The sequence below is a fragment of the Sinohyriopsis cumingii genome, chromosome 9, assembly GCF_028554795.1.
Source record: "Sinohyriopsis cumingii isolate HCF-2022 chromosome 9, ASM2855479v2, whole genome shotgun sequence".
In the NCBI taxonomy this organism is placed as follows: domain Eukaryota; kingdom Metazoa; phylum Mollusca; class Bivalvia; order Unionida; family Unionidae; genus Sinohyriopsis; species Sinohyriopsis cumingii.
The window spans coordinates 82,808,330-82,829,957 of record NC_142969.1 but is presented as its reverse complement, the minus strand read 5'-3'; the positions used below and the strand labels follow the sequence as shown (position 1 = coordinate 82,829,957).

Here is a 21,628-nt window from a genome sequence, read left to right as displayed (position 1 = left end):
GAGACACACATTTTCATACTTTGTTAATTTTTACGAAGGCTGCATCCATATTTACTGCAGATCTGTTTATAAAAATAATAATTTTTTTAAAATTGATATGAACTGGTCTTGAATAAAACCGTATCCCTATATTTCAATAACAGAGCATAGTGTCTCATTTATGTACTGAACTATGGCATACCTCACTGAATCTGATAAGCAAACACTTTTAAACAGAATTTTAACATCACACTTTAATGATGATATTACAACCCCAAAAGAATGCAGCATCTCAATTGTGTAATGAGGTACGATATAACCCACTGAATCGGACTCACAAAACATTTTACACAAAACTTGAAGAAAAGAGCTTAACAATGGCATTATGGTTGCAAAAGTATGTGGCATCCCATACATTAAAGACATTCTTGTCAATGATGCTTTATGAATCATACTGATCACCCGTGATTCTACATCTGTGCATCTGTCTGCAATATGTCCTCCATACAATGCAACTTAACAGATGGAGAGGGAGGTATTCCCGCATCTAAACCAGATAACAAGTACGAGAGTGTTAACTTAAACTGTTTTTACTAGAATCGGACTCAGCCCTTTATTTGTTTGCCCTTGGGCTGTTTTTTTAGAACATTGGACCACATGCCATCTGTCCACAAAGAACACACCTTAAAGGTTTAGGATGATAACCACTAAATAGTTACCATAGTTATCTCAATGAACAAGGAAAAACTGACCTAAACAGTGACCATAGTTATTTTAATGAACAAGGAAAGACTGCCCTAAACAGTGACCATGGTTGTCTCAATGAACAAGGAAAAACTGACCTAAACAGTTACCATACTTATCTCAATGAACAACGAAAAACTGACCTAAACAGTTACCATACTTATCTCAATGAACAAGGAAAAACTGACCTAAACAGTGACCATAGTTATTTTAATGAACAAGGAAAGACTGCCCTAAACAGTGACCATGTTTGTCTCAATGAACAAGGAAAAACTGACCTAAACAGTTACCATACTTATCTCAATGAACAAGGAAAAACTGCCCTAAACAGTGACCATAGTTATTTTAATGAACAAGGAAAGACTGACCTAAACAGTGACCATAGTTATTTTAATGAACAAGGAAAAACTGACCTAAACAGTGACCACAGTAATCTCAATGAACAAGGAAAAACTGACCTAAACAGTGACAATAGTTATTTTAATGAACAAGGAAAAGCTGACCTAAACAGTGACCATGGTTATCTCAATGAACAAGGAAAAACTGACCTAAACAGTGACCATAGTTACTTTAATGAACAAGGAAAGACTGCCCTAAACAGTGACCATAGTTATTTTAATGAACAAGGAAAGACTGGCCTAAACAGTGACCATAGTTATTTTAATGAACAAGGAAAAACTGACCTAAACAGTGACCATAGTTATCTCAATGAACAAAGAAAAACTGACCTAAACAGTGACCATAGTTATTTTAATGAACAAGGAAAAACTGCCCTAAACAGTGACCATAGTTATTTTAATGAACAAGGAAAAACTGACCTAAACAGTGACCATAGTTATCTCAATGAACAAAGAAAAACTGACCTAAACAGTGACCATAGTTATTTTAATGAACAAGGAAAAACTGACCTAAACAGTGACCATAGTTATTTTAATGAACAAGGAAAAACTGACCTAAACAGTGACCATAGTTATCTCAATGAACAAAGAAAAACTGACCTAAACAGTGACCATAGTTATTTTAATGAACAAAGAAAAACTGACCTAAACAGTGACCATAGTTATCTCAATGAACAAAGAAAAACTGACCTAAACAGTGACCATAGTTATTTTAATGAACAAGAAAAAACTGACCTAAACAGTGACCATAGTAATCTCAATGAACAAGGAAAAACTGACCTAAACAGTGACCATAGTAATCTCAATGAACAAGGAAAAACTGACCTAAACAGTGACCATAGTTATTTTAATGAACAAGGAAAAACTGACCTAAACAGTGACCATAGTTATGTCAATGAACAAGGAAAAACTGACCCAAACAGTGACCATAATTATCTCAAAGAACAAAGAAAAACTGACCTAAACAGTGACCATAGTTATTTTAATGAACAAGGAAAGACTGGCCTAAACAGTTACCATAGTTATTTTAATGACAAGGAAAAACTGACCTAAACAGTGACCATAGTTAATTAAATAAACAAACAAAAACTGACCTGAACAGCAATTAGGAAATCCCCAATGTGAGTGCCTCTAATAATTATATGCATTTTAATTTGTTCTCAAAGCATGATATGGGTAAAGGTATTGGCAAATGATTATTTTCTAATGACCCCACTTTTGATCAAGTAAGGGCCACCATACCCATATTATTCCATTTTTAAGAATGAACAATGAAATACATGTATAACTGACTTGAAGACAATTTGTCTTTGTCTTCCATGACCTTAAAACGTCTGCATTTCTCACATTTTATTGTCATGTTATTGCAAACTATCCGAAAATTCAAAGAATAAAACACACCACATGTACATACAATGTGTGAAATAACAACTATAGAAAATCAAAATATGAATGTATGGTTTTGTTAGATATCCTAAATCAACAATAGTCTGTGAATAGAAAAATGAAAATAGCCATCAACCAAATTTTAGAAGGACAAAACGAAACAAGAATTGTTTGATTTACTGTACCAACAAGACTGTTGGATGGCTAACAGAAAACATTTGAATGAGAAGGAGTCTTGGAATCCTGCTGATAGTTGGCTGTGAACGTTAAAACTGGTGATATCTGGTAGAGTGAGCACCACCTAGTGAGGTAAGGGGAGGTAATGTGTACTAGTTATTTCTCTTTGTCTATACAAAAAATAGAAACTTTAAAAGTCTATGGAAAGGCTGAATTCTGGTGACTGCAGAAGCAATTCCTAACATTAATGTAACTGTGTAAAGTATCTGATAAAGAAACTTAAACACGGTGTGTGTGTTTGTGTGTTTGATTTGAATTTTTAACACAGCTTTAACAATATTTCAGTCATATTGCTACGATGTTTGAGTGTGGCAGTTTATAGTGATGTCTAGCACTAGGGCATCATGCCATAGACATTTAGCATGATGTCTCACCCAGTCACATTATCCTGACACCAGGATGACCAGCCCTAACACTAACATCTTAATGATGAGTGCCTAGCGAGGCAGCTGCTAGTACCATTTTTTTATAATTCTTTGGTATGACTCTAACAGGGTTTGAACCTGCAACTTCCCACATCCGACACAGACACTCTAACCACTAGGAAACAGGTGCAGTAGAAAGTTAAACACAGAATCATAAATCTGACATTCAAAATAACAACAGTTCCAATGAATGTGGTGTTTCAACAAAATACACTTATAAGGACATCATCAAATCATCTCACTCTTTGCTAATACAGGTGAGAAAAAATACCATGGGACAAATTTTTAGTCCCACAACCAAAATTATCTCTCTCTCTCTCTCTCTCACCTGTTCCACTGTTTCTGGGTGCAGCCATGCCAAATACAACTCGGCATTAACAAGGACGTTATCAATCAGGGCAAGGTAAGCCTTCAGCTCTGATTTCTGAATATCCGTCAGGTCAGCACTCAGGTGAAATCCCTGGGGAAGATAAGAATGAAGTTGCATGATTATTAAGGCATGGCAAGAACAGTGGAGCTGCATAATTATTAAGACATGGTGAGAAGTGAAATGTAGCTGCATGATTATTAGGTATGGTGAAAACCCATAGGAGGACAAGAATAAAGCTGCATGGTTATTGAGGCATAGTAACAAGTGATTTTAGATTTCAAAAATAACAAACAATAATACAGTTGACTGAAGAAATCTTAAAGCAAGTCATGAATGCACATTCAAGCAGTGCAATGTTTCTGCAAAAGTGCTCTTTTTAACTTTATCTACTGTACATATTGTTCATTAAAAAAGGTCACACCATTCTAAAAGGTAATTCAAGGTAGGCAATCATGGGAGGAATGAAAATCTAAGGAGAAAGAATAACAAGGTGTTTACTCACAAACATGAATCCCCTTATGGAGAAAAATACAAAAATCGATCAAATTTGAAAATATGGTCACTGACACCTACTTTTGGCATGGCTGATTTATTCTCCACAAGATGTATCCACATAACAATTTTTACAAGTGCATGTGAAATATGGTTTAAGATAGAGCAAGTCTAATGAATAGATAGCCAAATATGAGAAGTGACACGAACATGAAAATCAGGTCAAAGTGATTTTGATTTGGTATGCTAAAATTACACTCCTTGAGATGCATTTACTGCCAAGCTTCAAGAGTAAAGATGAAATAGGGTTCAAGATGCTGTTGGTGTAATAAATAAATACCCCAAAGTCACTAAAGTATGAAATATAGGTCACTGTGATCTAGTTCTCATATCACAGGATTACTAACCCTGATATGGCACAAAAAGCAAAATTTATGAGTGTAGATAAAATATAGTACGTGATACTGAAGAAGTTGATGAAAATACAAAAGTCTCTCTAGCATGGAAGTTGTGTCACAATGACCTATTCTTTTATGATTGAGTGATTATTGCTAAGATATATGTACATACCAAATTTCATGAACTTTGATTCAACAGGTTTCAAGGAATCAACTGTGCACCAAAACATGGGTCAAAATATAAAAACTACTACGTAAGAGATCACACTAACCATATTTTGGTACGGTTGAGTTACTCTGAGACACATCATGATAAATTTTGGTACGGTTGAGTTACTCTGAGACACATCATCATATATTTTGGTACGGTTGAGTTACTCTGAGACACATCATCATATATTTTGGTACGGTTGAGTTACTCTGAGACACATCATCGTATATTTTGAACCTGGGTGTAAGATATGCACAAATAGTTAACAATTTATGAAAGTCACTGAAGCATATCAATATCACACTGACCAATCTTAGGTACAACTACATGAATGCAGGTGGAATAAGGTCTAAGACATTGGGAATGTAACAAATGGAAATACAAAGTCATTAAAACCACGAAAATGGGCCACAATTAAGTAGTTTGGCTGAATAAACATTATTGACATGAATCCAAACATTGTAAGTTTAGGCAAGTGTAGGCAAAACTGTGTCCAGAATTCTGAAATGTAGTGAAAAGATTACTGAACACAACAAAAGTAGCTTAAATACCACAACTAGATCATCCTGTCCTAGTTTTCATATGACTGAATTACTTCTGTTGGGTTGTATCTAAATGTTAATTTGAATTACTTCTGTTGGATTGTATCTACATATTAATTTGAATTACTTCTGTTGGGTTGTATCTACATTATTAATCTGAATTACTTCTGCTGGGTTGTATCTACATATTAATTTGAATTACTTCTATTGGGTTGTATCTACATATTAATTTGAATTACTTCTACTGGGTTGTATCTACATATTAATTTGAATTACTTCTGTTGGGTTGTATCTACATATTAATCTGAATTACTTCTGTTGGGTTGTATCTACATATTAATTTGAATTACTTCTGTTGGGTTGTATCTACATGTTAATTTGAATTACTTCTGTTGGGTTGTATCTACATATCAATTTGAATTACTTCTGTTGGGATGTATCTACATATTAATTTCAGATTCAAGACAATGAGGGTGTAAGAAGTATCAAAATATAGAGAAGTAAGTCAAGTCTGAAACAAGTATCCAAATATACAGAAATAAATCATGTCTGAACAAGTATCCAAATATACAAAAGAAAATGTCTAAAACATGCATCCAAATATACAGAAGTCATGTCTGAAACAAGTATCCAAATATACAGAAATCATGTCTGAAACAAGTATCCAAATATAAAGAAGTCATGTCTGAAACAATTATCCAAATATACAGAAGTAAATGTCTAAAACAAGTATCCAAATATACAGATGTCATGTCTGAAAAAGTATCCAAATATACAGAAGTCATCTGTGAAACAAGTATCCAAATATACAGAAGTAAATCATGTCTAAAACAAGTATCCAAATATACAGAAGTTATGTCTGAAACACATATCCAAATATAAAGAAGTAAGTCATGTCTGAAACAACTATCCAAATATACAGAAGTTATGTCTGAAACAAGTATCCAAATATACAGAAGTCATGTCTGAAACAAGTATCCAAATATACAAAAGTAAGTCTTGTCTGAAACTTTAGCTACATTGAGATAGTTTTGGTATGGTCAAGTTACTTTTGTCAAGATGGATTTGTATACCAATTTTCAAAAGTGTCAGTGACATATGCTCCAAGATAAGATCTTGAAGATGTAATGAAAATTGGGTCACATGGATCTAGTTTTTTCAAAGTTTAGTTCTCCTGAAAATATTTATGTAGCAAATTTCATAAAATTAGGTGAAATAAAATCTAAGGACCTCACAGTGTAACAAACAAACAGCATGTGTGTGTGTGTGTGCTTTGGATTTTTAATGTAGCTTTAACAATTTTTCAGCCATACTGCTATCATGTCTGCAGTGTGGCAGTTTATAGCAATGTCTAGCACTGGGGCAATATGCCCAAGACAAGTAGCATGATGTCCCACCCAGTCACATTATCCTGACACCAGGCCGACCAGCCCTAACACTAACTTATTAATGCTGAGTGCCTAGCGAGGCAGCGGTTAGTACCATTTTTGTAAATCTTTGGTATAACACTTGGCCAGGGTTCAAAACTGTGACCTCCCCCATCCGAGGTGGAAGCTCTAACCACTAGGCCACCCAACAAACAAACAGCTGAAAAACATTTTAAAAGTCATTCATGTGTAAAGATAAGGTCACAGTGACCAATTTTCTGTATGGCTAAGTTAACTTTTGTTTCATGAATATAGGTGAGATAAGATCCAAGGTGCTAAGAGTGTAATGAATGAACAGCTGAAACACATCTAAAGTCATTATGTCAAGATAAGGTCACAGTGACCAAGTTTTTGTATGGCTAAGTTACCCTCCACATAATAATTTTCATAATAAAGACAAAATAGAACACAAAATATACAGGACATAAACAATGAACAAGTGAACAAAAAGCACAAAATAATATATCACCTCCCAACTTCATTCATGGTGGTCTACAAAAGTGTGGTCAATATTTATGTTGTGGATTAGTGAAAACTGGCATCATCATAAAAGTAATAATAATAATAATAATAATAATAATAATAATAATAACAATAATAATAATAATAATAATAATGAAACTTAGTAAAGAGTGAATAGGTTACTACATGTATCAAACAGAGTTCTTGAAAAGCCTAATCTATAATTTTAACACATGGGCTAAAACCGGCAAGATCACTGTTTCAGGAGGTGAAAGCATCTGGTTTATGCAGGCATTATTCCTCAAATTAGACCCCACATTTTTCAATTCTTTTATATTAGTATTTCTGAAAATAAATACCAGAAAATCTTGAGAACAGATATTAACATTTTATTTGCAATAAACATTTAGCCTGAAAGCATAAATGACAGTAAATAAATTACAGAAGGGATAAACACACTACCAACACTTCGTTAAATGAACTTTTCTGAATAGCTGAATGGTAGTGATGATATAATAGTCAATTTTGGGAAAGACCTCCTACATACCCTAGTTTTCACTGCAGCTATAATGGGCTCCACTTCAGAAATTAAAAATGCACCCAACTGAAGAAAAGGGACCTTTCCTGAAAGGCAAATAATTAAGGCAAATAAAATACAAATTTCATCTAAATACAAAACATCTAACATAGAAAGAAAAAAAAATCAAAGCAACAATATTTTCTGATCTAAGAAAAGATGACTGCATGACTGCCACCATTTGTCAGTGTGTTAACAAAAGACAAGCATTCATATATTTTTTCATTAAGGAGGATCTAGTAATTATTGTGATTACTTAAGGGAGGGTCTAGCAATTATTGTGATTACTTAAGGAAGGGTCTAGTAATTATTGTAATTACTTAACCAAGGGTCTAGTAAGTATTGTGATTACTTAACAGAGGGTCTAGTAATTATTGTGATTACTAAAGGGAGGGTCTAGTAATTATTGTGATTACTTATGGGAGGGTCTAGTAATTATTGTGATTACTTAAGGGAGGGTCTAGTAATTATTGTGATTACTTAAGGGAGGGTCTAGTAATTATTGTGGTTATTTAATCAGATCATGAATAGTAGACAAATGTGGATCAGTGTGACCTCTTAATAACAGCAATTACCCAGCAGAATTCAGGCAAACTGCTGTAGGCACCCTGAGGGACAATTCAATGATAAAATGTTTGTCTTGTCACTTCAAAATTTACAAAATTCCATTTTAATTTTGAACATGACCATTTTTTAAAAAATATTTTTTGGGTGGCCCAATCTGCAGTTTACAATGGAAGAATGGTTGTTTTTGTTCTTGCTAGGTGGCCACATATATACCAGATGTTCACTAGTTTAAGCTTAAATGAAACCTGTAACTGGATGCTTGCATTTCCCAATGATTGGTATGAGTGAGTGTGGGTGGGATTGATTGGATAAGTATTTAAAAAGATAAATAATTTACTTAGAAATTTACTTTCCTAATCAAATGAATTTACCTGATCACATCTGGAGAACAGACAAGAAGAGAAAATGCCCGAGCATCCAACCTACCATGTAACAATGAAGGAGCACAATGACTGCTCCACTGAAAGGATGAATGTCTCTTAATGTGAAGTTAATACTACTGAGGATTATATATTTATATATGTGAGTGGGTGATACCTGTGGAATCCACCATCAGGTTATTGCTTTATATTCAAGAGGTTCACATAAACACCTTTAGCCAAGCGACCAGGGCTTATTGGGTTCCATCTTGTTTTCCTAACTTAACCAGTAGGAAGAGCCCTTTACAACCAATGAAGACATTCTCCACTCACAAAGGAAGGGCCTTTGACAGCCAATGAAGACATTATCTACTCACATAGGAAGGACCTTTGACAGCCAGTGAAGACATTCTCCACTCACATAGGAAGGGTCTTTGACAGCCACTGAAGACATTATCCACTCACATAGGAAGGGCCTTTGACAGCCACTGAAGACATTTTCCACTCACATAGGAAGGGCCTTTGACAGCCAATGAAGACATTATCCACTCACATAGGAAGGGCCTTTGACAGCCAATGAAGACATTATCCACTCACATAGGAAATGCCTTTGACAGCCACTGAAGACATTCTCCACTCATATATAGGAAGGGCCTTTGACAGCCAATGAAGATATTCTCCACTCACATAGGAAGGGTCTTTGACAGCCAATGAAGACATTCTCCACTCACATAGGAAGGGCCTTTGACAGCCACTGAAGACATACTCCACTCACATAGGAAGGGCCTTTGACAGCCAATGAAGACATTCTCCACTCACATAGGTAGGGGCTTTGACAGCCAATGAAGACATTAACCACTCACATAGGAAATGCCTTTGACAGCCACTGAAGACATTCTCCACTCATATAGGAAGGGCCTTTGACAGCCGATGAAGACATGCTCTGTTCACATCAGACAGCACCTGAGGGTGCATACTCAGTAGGTCAGCTTTGTCTCAGCTGATGCATGGATTACAGATAAAAAGGGGATGGTTATTTATTCACTGCCTAATGACGTTAACATGTATTCTTTAAACCAGATTGCAATAGGGGCAATCAGAACTACTTTGCAAGCCCTGCCCCATATATTCTGGATTAGTTTTGGTATCAGAACTCTGGAGGAAAAGCATATACCTAAATTCCCTCCCAACTGACATGCCTATAATCCCTCCCAACTGACATGCCCATATTCCCTCCCAACTGGCACAAAGGTGCATTGATGGCCCATGACTCTGGGTCTGGGAGTGGAGAGACGAAGGTGAGCAGTTTGTTGTTTCTCATCATCATGAACAGGTCAAGCATTGGTCAGCCCCACTGGGCACAAGCTTGATGGATGGAAGGAAAGACCACTCCATGTGAAATAGTTTGCCTGTCCATGATAATGACTTGGCCTGAACATTGAGCCAGAAAGAGATGTGTTGGATGAGTATCTTCATATGATACTGGGAACATCATGAAGGTTGTCCCGTACCATTGTGCAAAGGTCAGGGGATTTCACACACACTTGTTTGAAGAGGTAGTTCAAGGAATGTCCACTATTGTTAAAAATGTCTTCCTTTCTATGCATTCCAACCAAGTATTGAAAGCACTGAAAATCATCTTGATTTGGACCAGACTGAAGTGAAGAGCATTTTCTTGTAGTGTCCACCAGACTGAAGTGATTTTTCTCACAGTGTCCACCTGCAGCTGACCATCACAACGTGTGGTAGCAAGTGTCCACCCTGACAAATCTGACAAAATAGTGTCTAATTAAATTGCGATTTTCTGTTGTAGGGCTTTTGAAAATATTTCTCCCACTAGCCACTCCATCTTGTCAATGAAGCATAAAGCATTTGACTTTAACTTTGGTTGTGGTCATAATCTGGTGATTTGAACGACTCATAATCATGTACCCTGTGACAGCCAGGACATCTGCAGAGGACACATGTAATGTAAAACAGGTTCACTGCCACAATGAGGACCCTAAGAGTTGAAGAAACTCTTTCACCAAAATCATTGTCCTGGTGGGTGCCTTACCAACACAGAAATGATACTATCGATGCATTAGGATGAAGAATAGTTTTGGGAAATGACCAGACCTGACTTCTTCACAATGACCATCCACAGGAAACTGTGAATGAAGTTGAGAAGGTTGTTGATATCATGAACCAAAACCAAACCTACCGAATACATCTGCAGTAAATCATCTAGGTGTGGCGCCACTGATGTGGAAGAGGACATCCTGAAGTCAGATATGACCCAGTCCAATATCTTGGTTAAGTCCCAATGGCTGAGACTGATGCCAAATGGAAGGGTGCACAATTGGCACACTACCAGATGAAAGATGAGCAAAGGTGTCTGCAAGAGATCAACTTAATGCAAATGTGTGCATGTATAGTCCTGTCCCACTGACAGATGGACAGATCATGACATTGCCATCTTCAACTTTTGGCCCAAGTGTTTGTTGGAAAAAGGCTGATCCAAATCTGGTGGAACATATGGAGTCTGAAGTGGGTGGGAAGGTCAGCAAGTCATTGACAATTGTTGGAAGTCTTTGGGGAAGAGTAACCTTGTTTTCACTCCACTCTCGAAACCTTACGACAGAAGTTAGGGGCATATGGCCACATATAACATGCATGACCACAAAAACATGGCTGCTGTTACTGAGAATCACCCCTTCAATCTTTCTGTTGAAGATCATCCCTTCTCTGGTATTCCCCTTAACAGGGTTGCACAGAAATAAGGACTTGCACGGAAAACTCAAAGACCGCAAGGCATTAGGTCTCATAGGAAGCAAGTTGACATAACATTCCTGACCAACTTAGCTATGGCCGTAAACACTTGTCTACCCACTTTATCATGGAGACACGTGGATTACATTAATATCACTGTCTAAATACATACGAGTGATAAGCATGGTAGTGCTAAAAGAAAGTTGTAGGCAAATGACTCACTCAAAGGAGGACCCTCGAATTACCGGGGCTGCAAATTTTTAGCAAGAGATGGTTGTTGATTTGTGCAAACTTTGACAACTGTTGGAAAAGTCTCAAGGAAGACCATTTACAATCTTCGTCAACACCCACTGAGGCCGTGACTTTGTAAACAGTACTGATTGTTGAGGGAGGCAAAATTCTCTTTGACTGGCACCTTAAAAATGAAGCTGTCCTTCCGAGTTTGATTAGAATGTTCATGCAAGTCCGTGTCCTCCTCCAATATGCTCTGTAGACAGGGCTACAACATTCCACACAGTAGTGATGATGTCAAACCCTTCACCAAGCCTAAGAAAGGTTATACCTTTTGGATAAGCTAGTTGGGCTGGTCAAGTTATGTCCAGCACACAGCATGGACAATGCTGATCTGGCATGGTAGGTTTGACCAGGCTAAGTGGACAGCTCCAAATGTGATGTCAGTTTGTCATGTACTAGTATCATGGATATAGTTGGTCAGGCTGGTTGTCTGATTATATGGTTGCTTGGCTAGCTGCTTGGCTGGCTGGTCAGTGTGGCCTGCTGTTGCTGTATGAACTGTCAAGTGATGTGTTGTTCACCAATCCATGGGGGCCCCAAGTGGCCGAGTGGTCTAAAGCGCTCTCTGTTATGGATCACTGCCATCTAACCTCTGTCTGCGTAGTTTCTAGTCTCGGATTCAGCCTATGTACGTGAGAAAGCTTGCCAGTAGCTTCTCGTGGGTCGGTGGTTCTTTCCAGGTTTTCCCGGGTTCTTCCTCAACCATTAATACTGGCCGCCATGTATAGCCTATCATGTGCTGAAAAATGGTGTTAAACCCTACAACAACAACAACAACCAATCCATGGCTACAGACTGATAAAACTGTACACTGGCTGTTTCCATAGCTAGACCAGCTGGTCAGCAGCTGGAACAGTGTATTATATATAATTTGCAAGTCAATCTCGCATGCAAAGCAACAACATTTCTAAGTTCATGCATGGCCAGGGATAGGGACTATGCACAGTGGGCTGTGTTAGAAATGGTCCTAGTTTTGTCCAACTCACCCATCAACATTCTAGATAACTGAGCTTGCGGCAGTATAAATGTCATATGCAATTCCATGCAGTATAAGTGCATACAAGAAATAAACAAATTATTCAAATAGGCAAAATCATAATGACCTAAAAAGTGCATAATAACCCAAAATTTAACAGTGCAATGCAATTTCACTGTTGAAAACTTGAGTGTTTCATATAAAAAAAACAGCTGGCAAAAATTGGATAGATAGGAATACATTTATGCAACTGGTATATAAACCTTTTGATTTAATATCCCAATGAAATTAAAGCTGGATGGTAAAAAATTGCAATGGATTCTTCAGTAGCACTGTTCACAGTTGCAGGCAAAAGTTTAAGTGGTAAACATCCAGGATATGGGTGGCCACCTAGCAGGGTAAATGGGAGTTAATGAGAGTTACTTCCCTTTACCTGCATATGAAATTATTTGACCTTATACAAGAACTATCTAGGACCCGAGTGGCAGAGTGTCTAAAGTGCTCAAGATTACCGATCACTGCCATCTTACCTGTCTGCATGGGTTCAAGTCTCGGGCTCGGCCAATCTAGGTATGTGAGAAAGCTTGGTGGTAGCTTCTCATGGGTCGGTGGTTCTTTTCGGGGTTCTTTCTCCACCATTAATACCGGCTACCATGTATAGCCTATCTTGTGCTGAAAAATGGCATTAAACCTATAACAACATAAGAACAATCTCACTAGCTGTAGCACTGTGTACAAGGCCTTTAATGTTGATACATTAACTGAGATGAGTTGATACATTATTTGACATGACTGTGTACAAAGCCTTTAATGTGGATACAACTATTACTTGCTATGGCTGTATAAGGCCTTTAATGTGGATACAGCTATTATTTGATATGACTGTGCACAAGGCCTTTAATGTGGATACAACTATTACATTATATGACTGTGTATGAGGCCTTTAACCCTTTACCTCATGCAAGTGCCTTTGGACACCTCTACTCCATTCGCATGGAAGTGCCTTTTGACATCTCTACTCCATTCGCATGGAAGCGCCTTTTGACGTCTGCTGTAAACATCAGCCATTTTAAGCCAGTTTTTGTAGTGCCACCTTCAGGGAAAACCCCCTATTAAATACTACATTCATTTCTGCGAATGACAATTATGTCAGATCACGTGATCACTGTTTATGCTTTGGTCGATATCTGCTATTTAAAGTAACTGGTTTGTAATCTCCACTCTCCAAAATGGAGGTCACGGATTTCATTCAGTACTTATCAAGTTTTCACGATTAGAATCACAACCATGAAAGATTCAATAACTTAGGTAAAGGCTCTGATATTGATGTTGGCAGCAATTAGTTTTCATAAATTATCAAATTCAAACGTTTTAGTGATGTAGATGCGGACAAAAAACTTTTGAGTATGAGAAATGGCAGCTACTGTTGGTCACACGGTCTCACTGACTTGACGGTGAATGAGTTCTCTCAAGATTTTAAAGCACATAAAAAATTCTTCCATGAAAAATAATTACACAGCTATAACAATCGGACTTTACTCTTAAATTTTTCCGCACATAATAGATGTGTACCAAAAAAGTAAAATAGTTAAAATTGCTGTTAAACGTAACATACACTACACTGCTTAACAGTTAACAGGCAGGCCTATATGTATGGAGTCAAAAAGGTAACAGGTGTTCTATTTATAGCATGCTGCACTTGATAACTATGCTCTATGAGGTAAAGGGTTAATGTGGATATGACTGTATAAGGCCTTTAATGTGAATACAGCTAATATTTGGTACAAATGTGTGTAAGGCCTTAGCATGGATACAACTAACTATTATTATATATGACTGTATATAAGGCCTTTAATTTCATACATTACTTGATATGACTGTATAAGGCCTTTGATGAAATTACTGTATAAGGCCTTTAATGCGAATATAGCTATTATTTGGTACAAATGTGTGTAAGGCCTTAGCATGGATACAACTATTATTTTATATGACTGTATATAAGGCCTTTAATTTGATACATTACTTGATATGACTGTGTACAAGGCCTTTAATGTGGATACAGCTATTACTTGATATGACTGTATAAGGCCTTTGATGAAATTACTGTATAAGCCCCTTAATGTGAATATAACTATTATTTGGTACAAATGTGTACAAGGCCTTAACATGGATACAACTAGTATATGACTCTGTATAAGGCCTTTAATGTGGATATGACTATAAGACCTTTAATGTATATTTGGTACAAAAATGTACGAGGCCTTTAACATGGATACAACTATTACTTGATATGACTGTGTATAAGGCCTTTTATGTGGATATAATTATATAAGGCCCTTAATGTGGATACAACTGTTACTTGATATAATGATACCTGAGGGTGACATTTCCTCTGCATTCGCTCTCAGCTCGACTTTAAACTTGAGACCGCACATGTGTAGCAGAGTCTTGACACTCAGACATGCAGCATAGTCAGGAAAGGTTATCTGTTCCACTGCAAATGGAAATAATAAGAGTTTTAGGTTATCTGTTCCACTGCAAATGGAAATAATAGGAGTTTTAGGTTATCTGTTCCACTGCAAATGGAAATAATAGGAGTTTTAGGTTATCTGTTCCACTGCAAATGGAAATAATACAAGTTTCAGGTTATCTGTCCCAGCAAAGTAGTCTCCTATTGTAAACAACACATTTTCATGCTACACTGTTCTTACCTCCAACCTCAGAGGATATGTGCTATGATACATGGGCATGTCCCTTGAAGAGGTAAATATAGGCCAGGGGCCAGTGTCAACTGCTATGATCCATGGGCATGTCCCTCAAGGAGGTCAATACAGGCCAGGGGCTAGTGTCCACTGGTATGATCCTTGGGCAAGTCCATCAAGGAGATAAGGATAGGCCAGGTGCCAGTGGAAACTGCTATGACCCATAGACAAGTCTTTCATAAAGAATGGATGAAGGGTCAGTGTCAACTCATATGACCTATGGGCAAGTACCTCATAGGTAAGTAAGGACAAGGGCCTAGTGTCAGTTTCATGTAAAAATTTGTCTTTCCAGACTATATATGATTATAAGGTGGAGATCTCAGTAATGACTGTCCCTTGCTTGTATCAAGCTGTAATTCCTGCCTCTTATGTGTATGTTGGCTTTTGGGCAGGGATCTCAATAATTCTATTGTTATGAGTATGTTATGACCCAGAAGCCAAGTTTCTAAGTGGTACTGAGGAGACCACAGAGCATGATCCAGGGGTCCTACTCCCAAATGTGTTTGTACCTTAGATCACACGTGCCATTTCTCAGGCAGGTAAGAGATACAACTCAGGAATTATTTGAAATTATGTAATATCACCCATACTATTCTAGTCCCACCAATAAAACATCAAAATTTCAAAACTGCTGGCAGAATCTCAACCCACAGGATTATCACTGACTTAAGTTTAATGTGTATAGCTCTAGTGATATGGAAGCTCAGGGACTTTACATACATGTGCACATGTGACCATAAGTACTGATGGACTGTGTCACAATATCCACACCATGTGTACTCATGACCATAAGTACTGATGGACTGTGTCACAATATCCATACCATGTGTACTCATGACCGTAAGTACTGATGGACTGTATCACAATATCCACACAATGTGTACATGTTACCAAAGTACTGATGGACTGTGTCACAATATCCATACCATGTGTACTCATGACCATAAGTACTGATGGACTGTGTCACAAGATCCACACAATGTGTACTCATGATCATAACTATTGATGGACTGTGTCACAATATCCACACAATGTGTACTCATGACCACAAATACTGATGGACTGTGTCACTATATCCACACAATGTGTACTCATGACCACAAATACTGATGGACTGTGTCACAATATCTACACAATGTGTACTCATGACCACAAATACTAATGGACTGCATCACTATATCCACACAATGTGTACTCATGACCGTAAGTACTGATGGACTGTATCACAATATACAGACAATGTATGGAGGGGTATGAAAATGTTTGGACTTTTTTATCAAATCTAAAAATTATTCTGAGTCTAAAGTTAATTGTAAGTAATAACTCTCAACACTGTGGATTTTAGTACAACAAAAAAAGTCACAGTATTTCAAGAAAACTGATACCAAAGGGAAGAAAATGATGGTGGTGATGATAATGATAAAAAAGATGATTATGATTTTAGTGGTAATGACAACAATAAGATTATGAAAATTATTTTGGTGGTGATGACAAGTACAACAAGATGACTATGACGATGATGGTGTTGGTTGTTATTGTTGTGGGGTTTAACACAATTTTTCAGTACACGAAAGGCTATGCATGGTGGCCAGTATTAATGGTGGAGGAAGACCCCGGGAAAACACTGGGAAGAACCATCAACCCACGAGAAGCTACTGGCAAGCTTTCTCACATGCACACATTGGCCGAATCCTAAACTCGAACCCAAAAAGACAGAGGTGAGATGGCAGTGATCTGTAACGGAGAGCGCTTTAGACCACTTGGCCACTCGGGGCCCAGATGATGGTGGTAGTGATGTGAATAAGATGATTAGCATAATAAAAAAAAGATGATTATGTTAATGATGATGGCAGTGATGACAATGATAAGTAGATGATTATGACAATTTTAGTGGTGTTGACAATAATAAGATGGTTATGATAATGATGCCCCACAAGAAGCTACTGGCAAGCTTTCTCACATGCACACATTGGCTGAATCCTAGACTCGAACCCACACAGACAAAGGTGAGATGGCAGTGATCCGTAACGAAGAGCGCTTTAGACCACTCGACCACTCGGGGCCCAGATGATGGTGGTAGTGATGTCAATAAGATGATTAGCATAAGAAATTGATGACAATGATAAGTAGATGATTATGATAATTTTAGTGGTGTTGACAATGAATAAAAAGATGATTATGTTAATGATGGTGATAGTGATGACAATCGTAAGTAGATGATTATGACAATTTTAGTGGTGTTGTCAATTATAAAAAGATGATTATGATAATATGGTGTTAGTGGTGACAATAATAAGAAGATGGTTATGATAATGATGGCAGTGGTGATGACAATGATAAGAAGGTGAAAAGCTGACTGCTGTTCTCTCTGTAATAAAACGAGTAGATGTTAGAAATAAGAAGCAAAGCTATACCTTGATAAGGCTGGAAAAGCCTTGCATAAATCAGTAGATGTTAGAAATAAGAAGCAATGCTATACCTTGATAAGGCTGGAAAAGCCTTGCATTGTCTGGCCATCTATCAGTAGCTGAAAAAAAAACATAATTCAAAATTACTACATTGTTTTGTGTATTGTACAAAGTATTATAACACACTCATTCTAGTAATGAATCCAAAGGATACATATCCCAACCCCAGAGCTGTGGATAGAGTAGGAAAACTATGGCACAATTCCGGGGGCTGACAACAGTCAGGGAACCCACTGGTGGCTCATTTTTAATTCATAGGGGACTACTGGAGAATTTTCCTATGGACCATAAATTCTCTGTGGCCCTGTTACCCCCACCCCATGAGTATTAAAATACACAAGCCCCTCCCCAATATTATAATACACCGGTTACAGTAATGATTCCATAATACACAGATACACCACACTGCCCCCACCTGGGGTGTTACAATATAATGGTTCCAGTAACATGTCCATAGGCATAGGACACAGATCCCACTCACCCCAGGGCATTACAGTACATTGATTCCAGTAATTTATCCATAGGATACACATCCCCAAAGGTCAAGCTAGACAAGAAGTGACTTTTCCTTTTGGACAGAAAAGTGAGAAGTAAGAGCTGAAAAGGGAAAAGTTGGGGCAAGAAATGCAATATATGTATGTATGTATGTATGTATATATATATGGATGCATGGATGGATGGATGTATGTATGCGCGTGTGTGTGCATGAATGTATGTATGTATGAACTGTAATAAATTTGGAGTATGCACATTTGGTTATAGTGCGCCATTTTAAGGAATTCTTAGATTTTTGTGATTACTTGTGTGATTATTGGAATTCTGTGCAATAGAAATATCCATTTGTCCATAATAATTAGCCAATTACTAGGAGCAAACGTCATGGAGTAAAGTGTTAGTGAGTTTCCATAATGCCGTGGTTCACTAGTAGTCCAAACCGAATGAGTGACCCTGGAATAACAAAGTCCCTATTCAAATCTAGTGGTGTACATTTGTGGTGTGACTGCATTGGCAGGTAGGAAACCAGTAAATTACACAATGGAATGAATCTGAACGGACTCAGCATATACCATTTATATCGTCATGGTGGCAAATATGATGCAGCTGTACTGGCGAGATGTGCCTGGAAGCCATAGTTTTATTGGCCTAAGGAGGCGTACTTAAAATAGTTCCATGTGTTAAGAGGATAGTCGCATAGTTTCTACAGCATGAACTGCTGGCAGTACGAACACCTAATGAAGAGAAACCATGCAGATGTACAGTTGATAGATATTTGGCAATTTGTGAGATCTGTGGTCTTGAAGTGATTTGAGTAAAATTTATGTACAGAACGGACACATCAGGCTTTCTAATTTACAACTGAAGTTGTATGGACGCCTTTGGAAATTTGGGGTAAACTTATTACTTCTGGCGGAAATTGTACCAGGGTTTGACACCGCTTAGTCAAGACCCCTGGCTTGTAACAGTATGTATGTATGTATGTCTGTATGTATCTATGTATGTGTGCTTGTTTTCTTGTAGAAATTTCTGTTAGAAGTTTATTTATGCTGAATCAACTACCACTGAAAGTTCATGATAAAATGTAAATAGAAAAGATTTCTAAACTGGTTTGTTGTTGTTGTTGTTGTAGGGTTTAATGCCATTTTTCACCACACAATAGGCTATACATGGCGGCCAGTATTAATGGTAAAGGAAGAACCCGGAAAAACCCTGGAAAGAACCACCAACCCACGAGAAGCTACTGGCAAGCTTTCTCACATACCCACATTGGCCAAATCTGAGACTCAAACCCACGCAGACAGAAGTGAGATGGCAGTGATCTGTAACAGAGCATGCTTTAGACCACTCGGCTACTTGGGGCCCCCAAACTGGTTTGTAAGAACCCCTGTAATACGTACATGACAGCAAATGCTGAGTGTCTTCACATGATACTATTTATCATAATTTTATTCTTGCCAATAAAACATAATCTATACGACATACTGAAGCATTAAAATCGACACAAGAATGAACTAGATCCTTCTTTTCAACTCAATCAACACAGCCAAAAACAAATATGGCACCATGCAAGACATGTGAGTGCATCTATTTTTAGGAGGAATTAAAACCACTCTCTTTCTAGCTTCATTACAATAATCCAATGACAAGATTACAATTTAATGGTTATTTTATTTGTCTACATAGTAGTAGTAACATCATGCATTGGTTAAATTGTATCTGCTTCACTGCTTATTTTTCATACTTTCACAAGTGATGTCAAAACCAATCTTGATTTTATTTTGCTTCTCGAATTCAATATTATAGAATTGTCCCATAACTTTCTGACCTACATAATAACATTTTTAGGCTCAAATCATCATTCACATAATATTCAGACTTTAGTTTCTATGAATTGTGTATTTCCCTTAATCTAATTACCCAATGATTAATGAAAACTCACAAGCTCATGAAGTGGTACTTCCTAGATACCGTTATTATCCCATGACAGATCTTATGGTTTCAAACTGATTTACAGAGAAACATAACAAATATGACAGTTAAATCTTTAACTTTATTTTGTTTAAAATACCGTATTTGCCAGCCTATAAGTCAATACACAGCAGAAGCCAAATAAGCAAATTTGGTAAATTTTCCTTCCTTCATTCATGTATATGTTGATGCTGAGTATAAGACAAGACTAGATAAACACATTGGCTTCATGTTTTTCACTTTATTCCACACAGCATCGTTAATTTTATCCTATCTATAACTCAGTAACCTTTCCAGTAAATGTAATTAAATGTACATAATTTGTTTCCCATGATGTATTTTAAATGCATTATTTACTTTTAGCTACATATAATTATGCATTCCTAAAAATTTATCAAGTTGCAGATAGGATAAAATATGCAATGCTGTGTGGAATTAAACTATAATAACTTCTGGTTTCATAAATATTAAAAGTATCACTGTATGCTATTTCAGATTACCAGCAATAGGAAAATTGCATCATTAATGCTAAAATGCTTTCTTCAAATATTTTAGGAAGAGAGATACATAGAGAGATGCATATGTATCCCATTAAATTTTTCTTCGTGTACCTCGTCATTTAAAAAAAAAAAGGCCCAATATATATGAGACAGTGAGAGATTCCAGCTCTCCGTGGTTTTTGTTTTACCTTAATGCCCCTGTTGAGTTGAAGCTTTTGTCAAATAGAGAAAACATCAATAAATTAAATAGTAAACTATGAAAATACATACCATACTCCTTCAGGGTTTCAATATTCACAATAGCTATATCAATATAGACTCCATTTACTAGGTTAAATCACAAGAATGACCATTTCATGTGCTGTCTAACTTTCTTTGCAAGTATAACAACCTTTCCATTTCCATCAAATAAGTTTTGTTTTTAAAGTGCATGTACTCTTCCCATACTTAATTGGCAATTGTCATGCAAGATGTTACTGTAATTGCTGTCTGTCCTATTGGCAAGTTAAAAATATGTCACTAGTTGAGAAATTTACACCAGTAACCACCAGGCATCTCCTTTCATTATATGGTACTATATTCATAATACTCATGGGTAGCATCATTACCCTATTGGTATCCTCACTAATCTAATCTAGTCTGCCAAATCTTGACCTCAAACAGGTGTTAGCTTAAGAAAACCTGACTACAGCAGTAGCATGTTTAATTAGCATGTAAATACCACAATAAAGCCACATAATTCTTGGACAATGGAAGTGATAACTAAAACTAGAAGGAACTGCCTACCTAGTGGTATTAAATGATAATGGAATATGGTACTGCATTTTTGTACATGAT

The 21,628-nt window shown here is 36.9% G+C and overlaps 1 protein-coding gene across 1 annotated transcript in view; it reads right to left on the bottom strand.

Moving 5' to 3' along the window:
- Window positions 1–21,628, bottom strand: part of LOC149792134 (metaxin-2-like) — a 40,404-nt gene that overhangs the window by 13,942 nt on the left and 4,834 nt on the right. Inside the window, exons 2-5 of the mRNA XM_089970660.1 lie at window positions 17,837–17,884; window positions 14,970–15,089; window positions 7,619–7,695; window positions 3,498–3,629 (exon numbers count right to left, since the gene is read on the bottom strand). Of these exons, the coding sequence (XP_089826786.1) occupies window positions 3,498–3,629; window positions 7,619–7,695; window positions 14,970–15,089; window positions 17,837–17,884 (377 nt within the window). The remainder of the gene's footprint in view (window positions 1–3,497; window positions 3,630–7,618; window positions 7,696–14,969; window positions 15,090–17,836; window positions 17,885–21,628) is intronic.